Raw genomic sequence first — 18,267 nt, forward strand, 5'->3', positions numbered from 1 at the left:
AAGCCTCATTTTACTCTCCATTTGCCTCTTCATGTCAAGTATGAAGTTGAATAGGCAGGATTTATAGCCATGATTTGACAATCTACTGCACCATGTTGGCTCCATTGGCCTAGAATACACATTAAAGTTAAGATAATCAATGCACAGGTAACAGGGACATTTCCCTCTTGAACTGTTCAAGCCTGTTCAGCAAAGAGTATGGCTGATGCCTATGAAATTCATGGCCCAGGAAGTTATGTGATATCCATTGTGTGGTTTCCATAATCCCTGCTACATCCCCATATATCGCAGTTTGAGAAGCACAGATTTATCCTGTGTGAAGTTGAGTTTCCTCCATATATTAAATGGGAATACCTAAATCAAAAGGTTCTTGGGAAGATTAGGTGTCATCTATTGGCTAAATCATAGAACGTAATCAATCAGCCTGATACTTAGCTGGTGCTCAATAAGCATTAAGATCTATCTACCTGCACCCAAACTTCCATCCAGATGTGTGCAAAGCTGTGGTCCCCAATCTGATATGTGGCAGTAGCCTTCCTGGGAACTTGTTAGAAATGCAAATTCTTAGGTCCACCCCAGTCTGAAACTCCAGAGCTGGAGCCCAGTGAGAGTATAGGACCAAACCCTCCATACAATTCTGACAGATTCTTAACTGAAGAACCACCGATGTGGAGAAGTAATGTCAATCATGGCTATCCATTAAAATCACCCGGGATGCTTTTTAATACTATTAATACTCACATCTACCCCAGACTAAATCAGAATCCTGGGCACTGATAGTTATTAAAAGATCCACCAGGGGTTTAAGAGATGTGCTTTAAAACACTAAGGGAAGTCCTCTTCTCTCCCCTTCTGCAATCTGTGATGAGTACTGGAAAGCCCGCCAGTATAAAGTACTCCCCTGTGGACAAAGAGCTTCCACACCTGGGAGACCTTGGACAAGTTTCCTGTGCTTCTGTTAGTCTCAGTTTCTTCACCTACAAAATAGAGACAGTAATAATCCTTACTGCATACCGCTGTTTTCAGGTGTGAAAACTGAAGTCCAAAGCCTCTGACACTGGCCATATCTCTGACAACAGGAGTTGAAAGAATGGGACTGAGCCTTCACCATGTCAACTCTGCTGCGGAGTCCGATATAGCAGTGAGGGGAGGAGAAATATCTGGGGTCATGGAGAGGGCTTTGAATAATACTTTTGGGTTTAAGTACTGAAAGGCAAGGGATGCCAGGTAATGGCCAGAGAATGTGCCATCTGGAAAGGTGATGGTAGCGCTTATCAGACTCAGGAGGAGACATATGGGGCAAGGAGAAGGATCGTCAGAGGGAAAAGAACGTCAATTCCATGTGCCCTGGGATGCATTTGGCACTCATTTCTATGAGGGCCAGTGCAGAGGCAGGCAACACTGGCTAGGATCCATGGAGACGCCAACTTCAGAGTCAAACTGAGGGCAGGGTTTAAAGAGATGGCATAGAACAGAGCAGAGACAATGCCTCTGTGCACTCTGGTCTAATTGCCAGGAAGAGAGGTGGGACCCAAGAAAAATTTAGCTCATTTCTCCTAAAATTGATTCCTTTTGCTTGGTAAGGGAGGCAAAATCCCAAATGATCCATTAGCTCTACAGTATGTGGGAGCCCAAAGAAAGTACAGTTGACTCTTGAACGACATGGGTTTCAACTGTGTGGGTCCACCTCTATGTGGATTTTTAAAAATAAAGTACAGTACTTTATCAGTACAGTACTTTATAGTATTTTCCTTTTTTTAATAAATTAATTTTTTATTGGTGTTCAATTTACCAACATACAGTATTTTCTCTTCCTTATGATTTTCTTAACATTTTCTTTTCTCTAGCTTATTTTACTGTAAAAATATAGTATATAATACCTATAACATACAAAATAAGTGTTAATTGACTGTTTATGTTCTCAGTAAGGCTTCTGGTCAACAGTAGGCTATTTGTAGTTAAGTTTTGGGGAGTCAAAAGTCATGCACAGATTTTTGATTTTGTGGGGGAGTTGGCGCCCCTAACCCCCACTTGTTCAAAGATCAACTGCGGTTACTCCAGGGAAATTTTACTTTGGGCTTATTTAATCTGTTATTTTGATTCCTTTTTTCTTCCTCTGCTTCCTCTCCATGATATATACGTACTTCAGAATCACCACTTATGCTCGATGAGAATTATTGTCACCTGAGAAGGAGCTTCAAACTAAGTTTCACTACTCCTACCTCCAACTACATATACAATAGTTGAGGATCAAACAATGGGAAGAAGCCAGCTTGTTCTGGACTGTGACCCACCCTAGGCCATAATGGTCTCCGTGTACTGTGGGGGCACTAGGCTGTGCCCCTCTTTTCTTCCCTGACACATGTTTCCTGATTCTGAATCCCACCTTCTGATCATGGTCCTGGTACTCAGAAGGCTCTGGTCTCCCTTACTGTGCTTTCTTCTCTGGCAATGGCTCTTCCCATCCTTTGTCATGGTGACCAGCCATGGTCAGGAATGGCATGGGAACTATTTCAACGCTTGGGTTGGAAAAGGTGCCAAGGTCAGTGATAACACTCAAGAAACACTCAGGGCAGACTCCAACTTTTTCCTTCACTTATTACAAAATAGAAAAAAATCTAAAAGCATATTTCAAACCACAACACTCTGAGACTTTATTGGCATTAAAAAAATATATCAGAGGTCTTAAAGCCATTTACAGTAAAAACTGGCTTTTTATGACAGATTTTATAAAAACAAAACAACTCCATAGTTGTAATCCCCAAATCATGACTCACTTTATTTATTTAAAGATTTTATTTATTTATTCATAGGAGACACACAGAGAGAGAGAAGCAGAGACACAGGCAGAGGGAGAAGCAGGCTCCATTCAGGGAACCTAAGGTGGGACTCAATCCCAGGTCTCCAGGATCATGCTCCAGGCTGAAGGCTGCGCCAAACCACTGAGAGACCTGGGCTGCCCTCACTTTATTTAAATAAATAAGTTAGATTTCAAAATTCCAGCACAAACAAATTCTTTGGGTTCCTACCACCTTGAAGCACTTGTCTTTGGTGTGTGTTGTGGCTTGGCGGGGAGAAGAAGGAGGTGGGAGAGAATTCCAAGAAAGCAAGTATGAGATGCCTGTGAGTGCAGAGAGCCTGCAGGGATAGGACTGCCTGAGGGATACATACAAGCCAACCGAGTGTCGGTGCAAGCTGAGGCCAGCAAGTGGAAATACACCATGGGCACAGAAGGTGCAAGTGTCAAAGACAACCCAAGTTGCAAACTTGAATAGGCAGCGGTAGAGTGGAATTCAGACTGGAAGACTAGAAAAGTACTCAAGCATGAAGAGCTAGGAGAGGTTCACCTTCTAGCAAAGTTTTAAACAGCTTTTCCAGGTACAGCAGTGAGGACCCAAAGGCATGAGCTGGTCTCCTAAATCCAGCAAGACTGTAATTCACAGAAGCTGCAAGCAGAAGTAGTAAGACAGGCCAACTCTGTCCTTCAAACGTGCTTCGATTGGTCTGCAAAGAGTTTAAAAAGAATGACCCAATAAGGTTAATGTACTGTATCAAGGTCAATTTCCAGGTTGTGATACATGCTTCCGGAGCACCCGAGATGTTATAGTCCTAGGAAATAAGGGAAAGGTGTAGGGGATGTCTCTGTATTATTTTTTCACACCTGCATACAAATCTATACCTCAAAACTAAAAGTTTTTTTTTTTTTTAATGAGCTAACCTTTATAAATCAAATGTTATATAAAAATCTTATTTTCTGGCTGTTTGTGAAGAGTTGGATGATCTGGCAATACTGGGCCTACACTATGTTCCTGCAGTAACATGGCTAGCCTATCAAAACAAGCAGAGAAAGCAGAGTAGCATCAGATTCGCCAAGACGGGCATTAAAATCTCCGCTATGCCCCATTCTGCACCCAACACACTTCACTTACTTACATTACTTGTGTGGTCCCAATGGACACTAGATTTTTCCTTCTCTTCTATAAAGAGTGATGGAGTTGAGAGCTCAGTCGTTCAAAAGGTCATCCGAGTTTGTATAATTTGTCTGGAGTTTAGCACTGCATCATGAATGAAAATACAAGGACGCCTCACTATCCTGGTTCCCTCGGGGCTGTGCACATAATAGGTATCATTACAGTACACTTCTCTAGTTGCAGAACTACTTACGATGGGTTCCAAGAAAAATCAATGCCGTACTAAATGTCATGCTGTTGCACTTTCTGTCATAACTCAGGAGCCATATAAAATATAGTGAGCTCTTAAAGCCACAAATGCTCTGAAATTATTTATGAGATAAGAATTAGGTAAGGTCTAATTTACCAAAATTGAGACTATCTGGACATGTGGTTTAATTGGATCTCGTCATATATGCACACTGTGATTCAAAGACAGAGTGCCATTCCACATGGAGTCGGCCTTTTGGTATTCTGAGGTTAAAACATTTTCCACATTAAAAACCTGTCCCCTTTGGTTTTCACATGGCAAATTGCTCAACTGGAATCATTTACCCCAAAGGCAAGGCAATGCTCCCATTATCACTAAGCAGCAAAGGGCAAAAGAGCCAGTGGGTAGAGAGAGGGAGGATAAATTGAGGTCATTTCTTGCTGCATCAAAGAAAAGCATGGAATTGATTCATATTTAGGTCCACCTTTGTGTTTATTAAAAGATACTTTGTACAATCCTTATTCTGCTCAAATATAGGGTCCATCTCTCTACCATCATCCCCCTAACCAGGCACATCATGCTCAGATGCTGTAGTTTTTCCTGGCTAGGCCATTCTAATAATGACGCTGTCACAATTTTAGCTATAAAAATCAGATTTCCTCTGGAATGAGTCTATTAGGGCTAGAATATTATGGCACACCAACTAGTAATGGGGACAAAGCTTGATATTTTTACATATCCTTTAACACACGAGTTAACTTATCAAGAGAGTCAAATTGCATTTAAAATTCAGGGGCAGATGTAGGTCCCAGCTAATGGTCCCTCGAGTGGCCTTGCTGTGTCAAGGATTCACTGATAGGTTTCTCTCATCCCTCTCTGCTGTTGAACTCTGACCCACAATATGCTCCCTTTATTCTTAGCTGTTTCCCAAATCAGTAAATACGCAGACCAAGCTGCTTCTGTCCACTATGCCCTCAGATTTATTCAGTTTGGTTACACAGGTTAATTCAACCCTGTAGTCCTCACTGATGCCACCCCGGTTCAGACGGGCAGAAGCGGGTTATTAATGTTGCCATTTGCACCATGTCGCCGCCAAAGAGGCTGTACATCTGGAATTCCCTGCAGAAAGCCAGGAGTCTGTGACTTGTTCGTGGCCAGGGGCTGCTGATCTGACCATAGCTTGTGCATTTGGAAAATTAAATTATAAACGTGAGGTGCTCACTCTGCTAGATGGAAAGTATTGGTGATGACATGCAAACTCAGTCATTTTATGTGAAATATGGAATTGGTTTGCACCGTGTGGGGCATCGACTGAACCCTGCCATAAGGCATCTGGTGAGGCCATGAGTCCCCTCCAAGTTCTGTTGCGTGCGTGTGACAGCCAGCTGGCAAAGCAGCTGTAGCCCGCTTACTTTGGAGCCAGCTGACCATTACTCCCTCAGACAATACATTGAAAGGTCAAAGGGGTTTTGGCTCTTACTTTGAACAAGTGTGTTTGGTCACCAGGGGTTCCAGTGACCACAGGGCAGCAGAACATGCAAACAATTTGCAGCTTCCTTAATTAAGGGAAACTCTAATTCCCAAAATAGAGCGCCATCTCAGACATGGTATTTTTATTTCTTATTCGAATATTTTGTTGCATGCCACACGTCCTTCTCTGTATATACAGACTCTCCTTTGTTGAGGCTTTTGGGGGAGAAAAAAAAGCCCTATTTTTCTTTTTTCTATTTTTGAAGTTAGGCACTTATTCTGAATGGATATATCGTATAGAGGTATAGATAGAAATCAAATATGGTTTTGATTCCCAGAGATGAGTTTATCTAAGCAAAAGTAAATCATTACTGTGAGCCGTAGTGGTACAGTATAAGCAACTTGGTTTGATTTTGAGAATAAGTGAGTTATACCCATAGTCATAGTGAATATAATATTTCTGTTTTTCATTTTGTGCCGGTCCTCTCTGCTACTAAGAGATCTCGGGTTTCTGTTTGGCCAAGGAAACTTCAGGTCTCCCCTATCTCTTCATGATGTGACAGGTTATTACGTATTAAACAAATAACTAGAGAACACCATCCTCTGTGCCAGGGCCATGTGGACCTCTGGGTCCAGTGGGGAACAGGACAGATGAGGTCCCTTCTTGCACAGAATGAAATGAGCGGACATTTCATTCTGGTCTTCCTTTCCCAGCAAACACATCGTGTTCTGCTTTCTAAATTCCAAACAAGGCACAGTAGAGACACCTTTTGGGTTTATCAGAAATCACCTATCAGACTAGCGAGAAAAGATGTGCTCTCAAACAACTTTTTCATACTTGAGAAAGCCTCAGGACTTCTGAGAGCTTGGCACCTTTCAAGGGAAAAGAGGCTGTTTTCTGTGCTGTGTTGATGAGAAGGATCATAGCAAATGGACACCATGGGCATCTTGATTGTCCCCAGACTATGTCTGAAGGATACGAGTTCCCTCTCTACTGTTAAATTGGATTTGCAGCGAAAAGGTCTAGCGCCCAACTTGATATTGAAAAGAATCGGTTCTGCCATTATCCAAAAAAGTTAGGTTGGTATCATACTGAAATTGCCACACTCTGCAGGATGTTTATGGGATTTTTTTTTCCTGTTTTTATCACTCAATATGATTTTGGCTCAGTCCAGGCCAGCCATCCTCCTCTTTGTATGAGAAACATATCAGGCCCTGAGATCAAAGGGGTTTATCCTGGAGATGAAAACTCTATTTCCAAAGCAACATGCAACTTCCCAAGTTTAAAAAAAAAAAAAAGGCAGGTCTCCAAGTGCAGCATCTTTTTATTTTACGAAACCCCTTTCTCTGCCAAACATTTGGGTTTGCATGCATCTAAGGGTGGGGCAATGCTTAGAATTAGAGCAAGAAATACAAGTTTCAGTGAAAGGGTTGCCAGATACTCTGCTTTTAAAATGCTGCTTGAAATGAAAAACACTTTTCGTCTTAACGCTTTAATGTGAATAATGACAATATCTTTCTCTCTACCCCAGAGAGGACATTCTAAAATAAAATTTTAAAAATGTATTGTTTTATTCATTTTATTTCTTTTAAGGACCACATTCTCTTCCACTTGACTCATCTGGTTTTTCCACGTATTTGCCCCCGACGGTTGGCAATTTGTTCACATCCGCCCCAGAGGAGCCAGAAGGGTCAGCTCTCCCAGCATTCTCATGATTTGTGACAACCCCAAATGGCAATTTTCCATTAACCCCCGATTACCTCTCTACTCCCCCATCTCCCCCTCGACCCCTGAAGGCACATGCTTCTTTCTCATCAGGTGAGCCTGTGGCACTCCTAAAGATGTCACAGCGTGGAATCAGCCTCTGACTCACTTTCTCGGGTTGATTTTGTGAGCTCAGAAGGTCAGTCTGTCATCCAGCTGGCAAAGTGCCTGCCCAGTGGCAGGTGTCCTTCCAGCAGAGAGCTAACACCACTGCACCCAATATGGGAAACATGCTAATCCGAGGGGTTGGGATGGGAGCCCCAGGCTTTGTGACCTCTCATTTGAGAGGCTTTCATGCAGTTTTTACAAGATGGAGCTATTGTCTTCCATGCCTTCAATGGGAGGATTCAGAGGACCACAATGTAGATCAAAGGGTAGCAGAAGAGGACCTGGGAGCAAAGGCTAAAGAGCCTCGGTATTATTTTGCTTGGGGGAGAGAAGACTGGAGACAGAATGGGTCGAACAGGCCAGCTTGGCAGAGCGTGATTACGTCGTCAGTGTGGCCAGCTGTTCGGCATTTTCAGTGAGAAGAAAAGGAGGAGGAGAAAATAAATGTAAATGGCAATGTGAGAAATTTGTTCAAAACTTGTAAAAAAAAATTCAAACAGTGAGGGCTGTTATTATAAATGCTAAACTTGGTGACAGGGGAAATATATTTTTTTTTACTTTAAAACAAAGACTTTTCAGTCAAGAGTTTCAAAGGCAAAGTTGCCTCAATGCAAAGAGCAGATGGGAAGAAATTTTGAGGCCCACTTCACTTAAATACAGGCAGCATATGATTTGGGCCTTCACAAACTGCTCCTTACAACTGACATTTTCTCAGAGGACAGTGTTAGAAGCTACTACATGGGACTTCTTAGCCCTGGCTTTATTTTTTTTATTTTTTCAAGATTTTATATATTTATTCATGAGACACATAGAGAGAGGCAGAGACACAGGCAGAGGGAGAAGTAGACTCTACGCAGGGAACACGATGCAGAACTCGATCCCAGGACCCCAGGATCATGACCTGAGCCAAAGGCAGATGCTCAACCACTGAACCACCTGGGCGTCCCTTAGCCCTTGTTTTAATGGCTTATTTAGTGGAGGCAGGAATCATCTGTGTGGCCAAGGGACTGACAAGTATGTGGGGTGATGGACAGCCTGATTTCAGTTCTGCAACTCATCAACTCGGACTTTGAATGAACATTGCACCTCACTTTCCTCAACTGTCTAATGGGAACAACAGCCCCATCTGACCTCACGGGATTGCTTACAGGAGTGAATTATACAAGGCATGAAATGTTTACCGAACATAAGTATTTGGTAATTAGACTGTTCAGACCTCAGGGCTACTCCCAAAGAGAAGAATGTGTGGCTCTTCTAGTGCTGTTTTAAGTTAACTCCCACTCCAGCCTCTGGGTGAGAAACATGAAGAATCAGAAGAGCAAACAGAGAACTCAAGAGCACAGCTCAAGCTGGTATCCAGGCTGTGATTTCATTCTTGCTTTCTCAGGTCTGCAGCCTAACATCACGGCAACACGAGGCCAAGGCAAACACACAGTGTAGTGCTTTCCTTCCTGGGGCTGCGGTCTCTGCAACACTTGGACATTGTGACTGGAAGTATTTCACCATGACATCCTCAAATATCAAAACTAGAGAATTCCATTGCCCTTGGTACTTGTAATAGGTAGGTTTTAAATAGATAAAAAATAAACAAAGTGGGGTTGTTTTTTTTTTCACCTGTGAGTTTGGGCTGAGAACATAATTTGGTCACAATGAAAGAAATAAAACTTGTCCACCTAGAATTCTATTTATGGATGAAATATTCTTCCAAAATGAAGGTGCAAAAAAAAAAAAAAAAAGACCTTTTCAGGCAAAAACTGGGAGATCTTGTCACAAGCAGACTCATACTTTTAAGAGGAGTAAAGGAGACTCCTTAGGCACCCCCTGCCTTTTCAGGCTGTCGTCATGTGGAAGGCTGTGTTTCTGTCCATAAGGTGGTCTACAGAGACAGAACTCTGGACTGGAACTGTCCTTATGCCAGCCAAGAATGTTAGAGGTGAAAAGACCAACTGAGCATATTTCATCAAATCCCCTTATCTTCCAAAAAGGTAACAGAGGGCAGACAAATGGGACAAACCAAGAATAATGCAATCAGTGGGGGGACAATCCTGGAATTAGTCCCCAAATGTTATGTTCACCAAGTAACATGAAAGCCCACCAGCTGATCCCCAGTGTGGTCAGTGTGATTCATAGGCATGTTTCATTTGGAACAAAAAGAGGATTAAAAAAATCAAAATTAATTGCCTTGAAAAAATTAGGAGACATTGTCAAGTAAGCACATGTACCTACATGAGCACAATCAACTGGAATTCCAATGTTTTCTGCCCCTTTAGAAGGATGCATGCTCTCTGGTTTGCCATAGTCAAATGTCTCCACACCCTAATGTCTCCATAATAGTGAGACCATGGGTGACTTCAAATGAATTATCATGCTCGCATCATTGCTCATCTCAGCCATGCATTTCAGTCATTTATTTCATTTCCCTGGACCATTTGAATGTTTGGTTTTGCAACCCCTTCCCTTTTATATGCTATTTCTATTTTCCTAAGCAGTAAAACTATTCATGATTTCTTTTTATAAACAAAAAACATGTCTACATGCATGCATGGCACACACTTGATCCTATAGTGATTATGTATATAGAACTCAAGACAATATAAGGTCACATAAGCTAGTATAGGGAGCTGATTTATTTGATCCACTTTTGCATAAGACATTAAACAATGCCAAAGACCCATTTGTCATAGCACAATATTCTGAAGGAGAGAGATGAGTATTTTACCATTTTCCTCAATTTCTACAGGGGAAAAGGTAGCCTACCCTAGTATTTTTTTTTTTTTTTTAAGAGAGGGAGGGAGGGTCAGAGGGAGAAGGAGAGAGAGAATGCCCAGGACAGAGCTTGATCTCACAACCCTGAGATCATGACCTGGGCCAAAATCAACAAAATCTAGAGTTGACACTTCCCAACTAAGCCACCCAGGCACACCATATCCCAGTATTTTCTATTGCTCTCATAATTTCTGAGGAAGATGGGGTAGAAGAGCCTAGTTTTACAACTATATTAAAAAGGTAGACACATCAGGGTGTGCTTCGGTGGCTCAGTTGGTTAAATGTCCAACTCTTGGTTTTCACCCAGGTCATGATCTCATGATCATGGGATCAAGCCCTGTGCTGGGCTCTGAGCTCATCACGAAATCTGCTTGAGGTTTTCGCTCCTTCTCCCTCTGCTTCTCCCTCTCTGTTTCTCATCCCCCCCCCCCCATATGCTTGTGCAATGCTCTCTAAAATAAATAAAATCTTAAAAAAAAGACACACTTGTCCACACAAAATCTACATGAATTTCATAGTAATACTATTCATAATGGCCCCCAAATGATACAATTTTATTTATCCATCAAGTGAGAATGGATAAATAAACTGTATATCCACACAATGGAGTATTATTTGGCAACTAAGAAATTGAAGTACCAATACATGCTACTGAATGGATAAACCTTGAAAATATTATGGTGGGTAAAGAAGGTAGTCACAAAAGATAACTTTGTATAATTCCACTTATATGAAGCTTCCAAAATAGGTAAAATCTAGAGATACAGGAAAGAGATGGGTGTTGCCGATGACTGGGGACACTGGGAGGAAATGAGGAATGACCACTAGTGGATATGAGGTGTCTTTTGGTGATGAGACAATGTTCCAAAATTGGTAGTGGTGATGGTTACACAACTCTGTGAATATCCTAAAAACTATTGAATAGTACATTTTTTAATGAGTGGATATTGTGGTTTATGAATTATATTTCAGTAAAGCTGTTATTCAAAATGAGACAAAAGAAAATAAGCCTTTGGAACCTGGGAGAGGTGGGCAAATATTTTGGAGAGAATTGCTCGGGACCAAGCTGACTCTGGTGTGGTTTTATATGTCTTATTTTATTCAAGTCTTGCAACAACCTGCCAGGAGGCTTCATTCTGCCCGTTTCACAGATGATGAAATAGAGACTCACAGACATTATGCCTTAATCCATGAAGGTGAGATTTGAACCCCTGTTGGACACCAAGCATGTTCTCTTTCTCTAAAAGACAAGGAACCAAATAGAGCCCACTTGCCTTGGCTGTTTCTTATTGGTACATGTGACTATTTAATTATGAACAGGACATCATCTTTTCTTTCTTAAAAACTACCCTGAGCCATGCCAATTGATTAAATAGTCTTTCTCAAATCAAATGGGGTGTTTTTTTTTTTCTCAAGGTGACCTGTATCCATTTCTAAAAGCAGCGCTAGACCTGCTTCAACCACTGCTCTGCCTTCTGTCTGTTGGCATTTCCCCACTCACCCGATATTCTCCTTGAACTCACCTCTGCTTGCTCCTTGACTTGATATGAGAGCTAAAAACATTGCCTCCTGTATGTCTCCCTCCCCGCCCTACCCCTGGCATCTACAAAGTGGCACCCGGGTAGTACTGAACATGCTCACGACCTCCTAATCCTACTGCTGTGTATGCCTCTAATCGTTACATCAAGGAGCACTTACAAATGAATTCATATGGACAAAGTCCTCCACTGAGCATTCCAAACACATGCACCAGCATCCAACCCCAATCACTTTAAGAGGTTATATTAAAGCACAAATCATTTGGGAGTATGGTAAGGTGAAGTGAGAGGAGACAGATTGAAATAGAACTCATGTTCTTTGCCCTAAATGAGAATCAGCCCGAGCTCTACAAGAACGGGCAGCCAACAGAGAGCGTCTGGGATGCCAGCCATCTCCAAGCCACAGGCACGGAGTCTGCACTCACTCACATCACAACCTATTATCTTCCCAGCCAGGCTCCAAACCTTACCTCTGCTGAAGCAGAAGCCAAGTGCACCAGCGAGTGACCTTCCTGGGTCATCAGGATACTACAGCCAGTCGCTTGGCTCCTTATGGCCTCAGCTCTCTGATCTGACAGCCACAGCCAAGCCTTCCTTTCCTCTTTCTGAACATTCCCAGTATGCTTCCTCCTGCCTGTCAATATTTAACTACCCTGTCAAGTTACATTACATCACCTGCACTAAATCCTACCCCAGCGATAGCTAGGGGGTGTGCCTGCTGTATTCAATTCAACTCAACTATTCTTTATCAAGAGCCTTTCATTCATTCATTTCTCTCAATGCATATTGAGCACCTACTGCATTTGGTACCAGAGATACAAAAATGAAAGATCTGATCCCTAAAGTCTTGGAGAGACAGACAAGACAGTGTGGTAGGTGCTATGATGCCGAAGCACAGAGCTCAGGAGGATCTTCCATTACAGGCTGGCTGGTGAGAGATGCAGTGAGGGGGACCAGAGCGTTCCCAGAGATGGCAACACTCAGGATGACATCTCTAACGGGCCAAGCTAGATCTGGGAAGACACAGGATAATGAATACCTGGCCTCAGTCCTCAAGGAGCTTAAACTCAACACAAGGAGATCTGTCATTCCACAGCCTAGTAGTTACATAGGTGCCACAGGAAGGTGCAGATTATCAAAGCAAATGGGATAGCTATTTCTCATATTTTCCCCATATTTTTTGATGAGTTGATCATCAGCCATTTCTAAGAATAAACACTTAAACAAAGTTGTCTCAACAGAAAAAGCTGAGTCCAGCATGTAGATCCCTTAGTTTTACAAATAGGGGTGATTTCTCCAATCTCTGGAATAGCAGATAAACCTAGTGAGTAAAGGAGATTGCCCAGGACCCGTTTTTAAGACCAGGGAAATAATTCAGGTAACAGAGTAACATTCTTCCCTGGTCAAAGGAATTAATCTGGGACAAAATGGCTTGGTCACAGGTAAACTACATACCCTTCTAATATCTCCATGACTTTTTCCAACACAAAATTTCCTGACATTTAATGATTGGCTGATTTTTTTTTTTTTTTTTACATAATATAGATAGACTTGAAGAGCCACTGAGAAATACTAACCTGCGGTATTTAACACCATCTTAGATCAAAAGTCTGAAAAGTTACTCACTTTGGGATTTTTTTCAAAGTTTGAGTTTACCATCAAAGCACAGCTCTCAAATATGCCCCACGTGGTCTCTTTTCTAGCTAATCTTACTGTAGCTTCATACTCCAGAGGACAAAGCCCCCCACATATGTGTGAACATTCAAAAGATTCCACCACTGGGGAGCCTAGGAGGCTGCTGTGGAAAGTGCCGGGATATTTGAATTGCAAAACACAACTCAGTGATCTCAATACATCTAATTTGGGATAAGTTCCAAGCTCAAGAGCATCTCTGCATGGAAGCAGTTCTATTAGTTTCTCAGGCAATTTTCCAGTTCCACATGTACATTTCTCCAAGAGTTTCGAAGGCGAACACTTAGAGTCTGTTGCAGTATTTTACTACGAGGTATTTAGGCTTTTGACAAATACTAACTGACATTGCCACCATTCCAGTGAAAAGTGATGACCCGTATCTAATGCCTACTATTTGGTTGTGGCTGAAGACATTTTTTAGTCAGGGAGTGATTTTAAGCAGAACACTGTTCCAGACCCCTCTTTCACATTCTGGAAACACGGCATCATTTCAGTCTTTAACAAATCCACATTGCATGTTGAATTGTCAGAAAATTGAACTGAAATTTTGCCACACTCAAGCTTGCTCTTTTTTAAACCAAGACTTTTTCAGAGCCTTTTTTGCTTACTAACACATAGCACACTTGGCATTAGGAATATTATACATTATTAATGGAACAATTGTTACTGCTAATTGCCAAATGCCCAGGGATTTCTGGATCCAATTAGAATGGATTTGTGTCATTTATCTTAAAATTCCACTAGAAAGATGAGATATTGTATGATCTATGTTTGTTTTTACGGGCATTTTTTAGTAAATTTTAACAAACATGAAGTAAATTTTTTTTTCAAATAATATCAATAATATCATGGTAAGATAACTAACACTCCCAAATTCTAAATATTTCAAATAGCCAGAAAGAGAACAAGTAAAAAAAATAATTTATTTTTTGTATATAAGTATATTTAAAATATATAGGTATATTTAAAATATATCCTGATTATCTCTTATATATGCAGCTTTACAAAATAGAAGAAAGAGGATTTCGAGTGTTTGTTTTTAATAAGTCTTCTTGTTGCAAAGTTCCAAAATAAAACTAATTGCCCCAAAATCGATTCAATAAATATTCATCTGGTTTAGAAAGCAATGGTATTGTATACTCACCATGAGCATAGATAAAAAGCTTGAAGCCTCAGTCAATATTATATGACCCTGGACAAGGAACTCCAACCCCATGATAACGGTCTAAGCCTGCTTCCCTCTTAGGAGGAATAATTAAGGAAAAGTGATTTGCTATTTAAGGTATACATCAACATTTATGTGTGTCAGGGAGTATTGTACCTTTTAAACAGTCACTTTGGGAGTATAGGACACGTTCCAAGTCATAGAAGAGTCCTCCTCATGCTGCTATTAACTGTCACAGTTTGTCCAAGACTGGGGCACTTCCCAAGAAGCATTACTTGGAGTGCTAAAATCAGGAAAGTCATAGGCAGACCATGAGTTGGCCACCTTACTGCTATTATTCAGATCATGTTAGAACTTCCTCTGGGAAACTGACTTCATATTATAGGATACCTTGTTTTGCATCTTGTTTGAGCCAACAAATTCTGATTCTTTAGAATTTAGTTGACTTTTGAAATAAATATTTATAGCCAGGCCTAATAGATAACACAGATTTTCAAGTTGCTTGAAATTTTTTATGTAAAAATTGAACTGTGTCTATCACAGATATTTTTTTGAGGGGTTCAGGAGCTAAATCCATAAACAAACTTAGAAAAAAAAATCCAAAAGGATTTCATACCCTTGCTATGCAAATTGTGGTCCACAGGATTAGCAATATTGGCAGCACTAAAATATGGTAAAAATGTACGATCCTGGCCCATTCTAGACCTCCTGAATCAGAATCCGCATTTGTATAAAATCCCTGGGTGGCTCTAAGGCACAAGACAGTTTGTGAAGAATTTGTTTAAGCCTAAAATAAAGAGAAGCAAACTTCCATAAAAACATTTGATGGAGTTATAAAAAAGAAAACATTCCTGCAACTCAAAGCATTTGACCAAGAAAATGAAAGGTGTTATTGTAATTTATGTTTTCTGGGTCTTGTGAATTTTAACTTCATAGTCCAGGAGGCCATAAAATGTAGCTAAACTCTAAATGAGGCCAATGATTCAGTGGTTTAACTACAAGGAAGCCTTCAGGATGCCAGGATCCAATTCAAAGGGTAGAGCCAGGGATCCCTGGTGGCTTAGCAGTTTAGCGCCTGCCTTTGGCCTGGGCGCGATCCTGGAGTCCCAGGATCAAGTCCCGTGTCGGGCTCCCAGCATGGGGCCTGCTTCTCCCTCTGCCTGTGTCTCTGCCTCTCTCTCTATGTCTATCTTGAATTAAAAAAAAAAAAAAATCAAAGGGTAGAGCCAGGGTATATGGGGACTCCCTGCGTACTCAGGTCTTTCCTCACCATCCTCTGCCCCTAGCATCTCCCTTGAGTAGGGGATAAACACGAGATGACTCCTAGGTTGTAGGCTTACAACAGAAACATCAGTGGCCAAAAGAATGTATAAAGAGCAAGTTTCTGATATACAGGTTGAGACGTCTATTTTGGAATGTAAGGTTTGAGGGGGTCTAAAAATCACCTGGGTAGAGACGAGGTATTTAGACATACTGGTATTTAGACATACTGGTCTAGGGCAAAGCAAGTCACAAAATAGTAAGCATATTACTCATCTTTGTAAAATAGTTTGGGGAGCTGTCAGCAGAAGGACTATATCAGATAATAAGGGGATAAGGAATTCTATAAAAGAGAGCATTTCAGGCTTAGAGGGCAGTAGAAACTGATGTCCTGTGGCAAGAGGAAAAAGAGGAAAAAAATGAAAGCATAAAAAAATGAAAGAATAAAAGTTAAAGTGAAATCTAAAAAGAGAGTACAAAAACCATAGTGAATTGCAACAATATAAACGTTAAAAAGATTTCTGTTTAGAAAGAGAAGATGAATATTATAATGTCCAATACATAGGATCCTGAAACCCAAATTCTAAATATTTCAAATGGGGAGCCAGAAAGAGAACAAGTAAAAAAAATAATTTATTTTTTGTATATAAGTAATTTGTACAAGATAAACAGAAAATGTCTTTTTTTTTCTTTTCTTTTTTTTTTTTTTTTTTGTTTTTGCCTACAGGGTGTAAATTTACAGAAGTGATCACATATGTAGCCACAAAGAATACACAGAAATTCCTAAGCAAATAAGGAAAAGTTCAAAACAAAACAAAACACAAAATTCTAGGTGCATCTAAATTAAAAAATAGCCTTCTAACTAATCCAAGAATCAAAAATGCAATAGAAGTACAAAGTACATATTATATAATGTAAATACAACCATCAAGACTGGAATTCAGCTAAACTCAGACTAAAGCTATAGATTAAAATGTTTTTATGAAAAAAAGAAAGACTGAAAATAAATGAATTAAATGTTCAACTTAAGGAGTTAAAGAACCTAAGAAAACAAAATAAACTTGAAGAAGCACAGAAAAAAAAAAGTCAATTGGCTAGTAATTAATTTATACATTAATTTGACAAACATTCATTGAACAGTGACTAGAAGCTGTTTTTTTGTTGTGTTTTGCTACTCTTCTAGATTCAGGGATATGGCAGTGAATGCTGATAATTAATAGATGAACAAAGAATTAATTGTTAAATAATTTAGGTAGATATTTCACACTTGGTGAAAAGAAACATAACTCCCCACGCTTTTTTTAAAAGATTTATTTATTTATTTTTGAGGGGAGAGAGAGAGAGAGAGAGAGAGAGAGAGAGAGAGAGGAGCATGGGAGCAGGGGGGAAGGGCACAGAGAAAGAGAGATAATCCTCAAACCCACTCTGTGCTGAGTGCAGAGCCCCATGTGGGGCTTGATCCCAGGACCCTGAACTGAGATCATGACCTGAGTGGAAATCAAAAGTTAGCCACTTAACCTAACCCAATGAGCCACCAAGGCACACCTCCCTACACTTTTAATACAATATAGATGGGGGAAAAGAATAATTTCATTGTCTGAGAAACCTGACAAACACTACCTCAGCCAGGAGATAAAAGTCAACATCATCTGTGATAGATCCTGTCAAAAGTATGAAACCTTGATAGATAGTGATGAAAATGGCTCTTTACCTCTGTGGTCTTCCTCCTCAAACTCATAACTCCCCATATAATCATGAAATCAAAACAAAACAACGCCAGACAAGTTTCAATCAAAAGGCATCCTACAAATTACTTAATATTCCTAAAAACTGTTAAAATCATCACAATAAGGAAGACTAAGATTTAGTGGTAATTCAGAAGAGCCTAAAGAGACATAACAACGAATGTGAATACATTCTAGATGGAATCTCAGGACAGGAAAAGAACATTAGGTAAAAGTAAGGAAATCTGAATAAAGTATGATCTTAATTAATAACCATATATCATTAATTGTGACCAATGTACCATACTAATGTAAGATATAATCACAGAGGAAACCAGGTATGAGGTACAAGGTAACCCTATATTGTCTTCTCATTTTTTCTGTAAATTGATAATGGCTGTAACAATAAAATCTATTTGAAAATCTAAAAATAAGTGGGTAATTTTAGATAATGATACAAACCATAAATACAGAACATAAAATAGGGTAATGCAATAGGATGGCCTAGGATGGGAACGGGGCCATGAAATATCATCAGCAACATTTCCCTGAGGCATCTGAGCTGAAACTTTCATAATGTATGGAGAACCAAATGAAAATTTCAGGGAACTTGATTCA

The 18,267-nt window shown here is 40.3% G+C and overlaps 1 protein-coding gene across 7 annotated transcripts in view; it reads right to left on the reverse strand.

The window, feature by feature from the left end:
* Positions 1-18,267, reverse strand: part of NCKAP5 (NCK associated protein 5) — a 947,236-nt gene that overhangs the window by 700,670 nt on the left and 228,299 nt on the right. The window contains exon 1 of one of the 7 annotated variants that reach the window (XM_041739536.1): positions 12,279-12,418. The exons of the other annotated variants lie outside the window; for them this stretch is intronic. Coding sequence (XP_041595470.1) covers positions 12,279-12,329 — 51 coding nt within the window. The 5' untranslated portion in view covers positions 12,330-12,418. Of the gene's footprint in view, positions 1-12,278; positions 12,419-18,267 lie in introns of those variants that run through there. 7 annotated transcript variants of the gene reach the window in all.

The sequence above is a fragment of the Vulpes lagopus genome, chromosome 24, assembly GCF_018345385.1.
Source record: "Vulpes lagopus strain Blue_001 chromosome 24, ASM1834538v1, whole genome shotgun sequence".
Lineage (NCBI taxonomy): Eukaryota > Metazoa > Chordata > Mammalia > Carnivora > Canidae > Vulpes > Vulpes lagopus.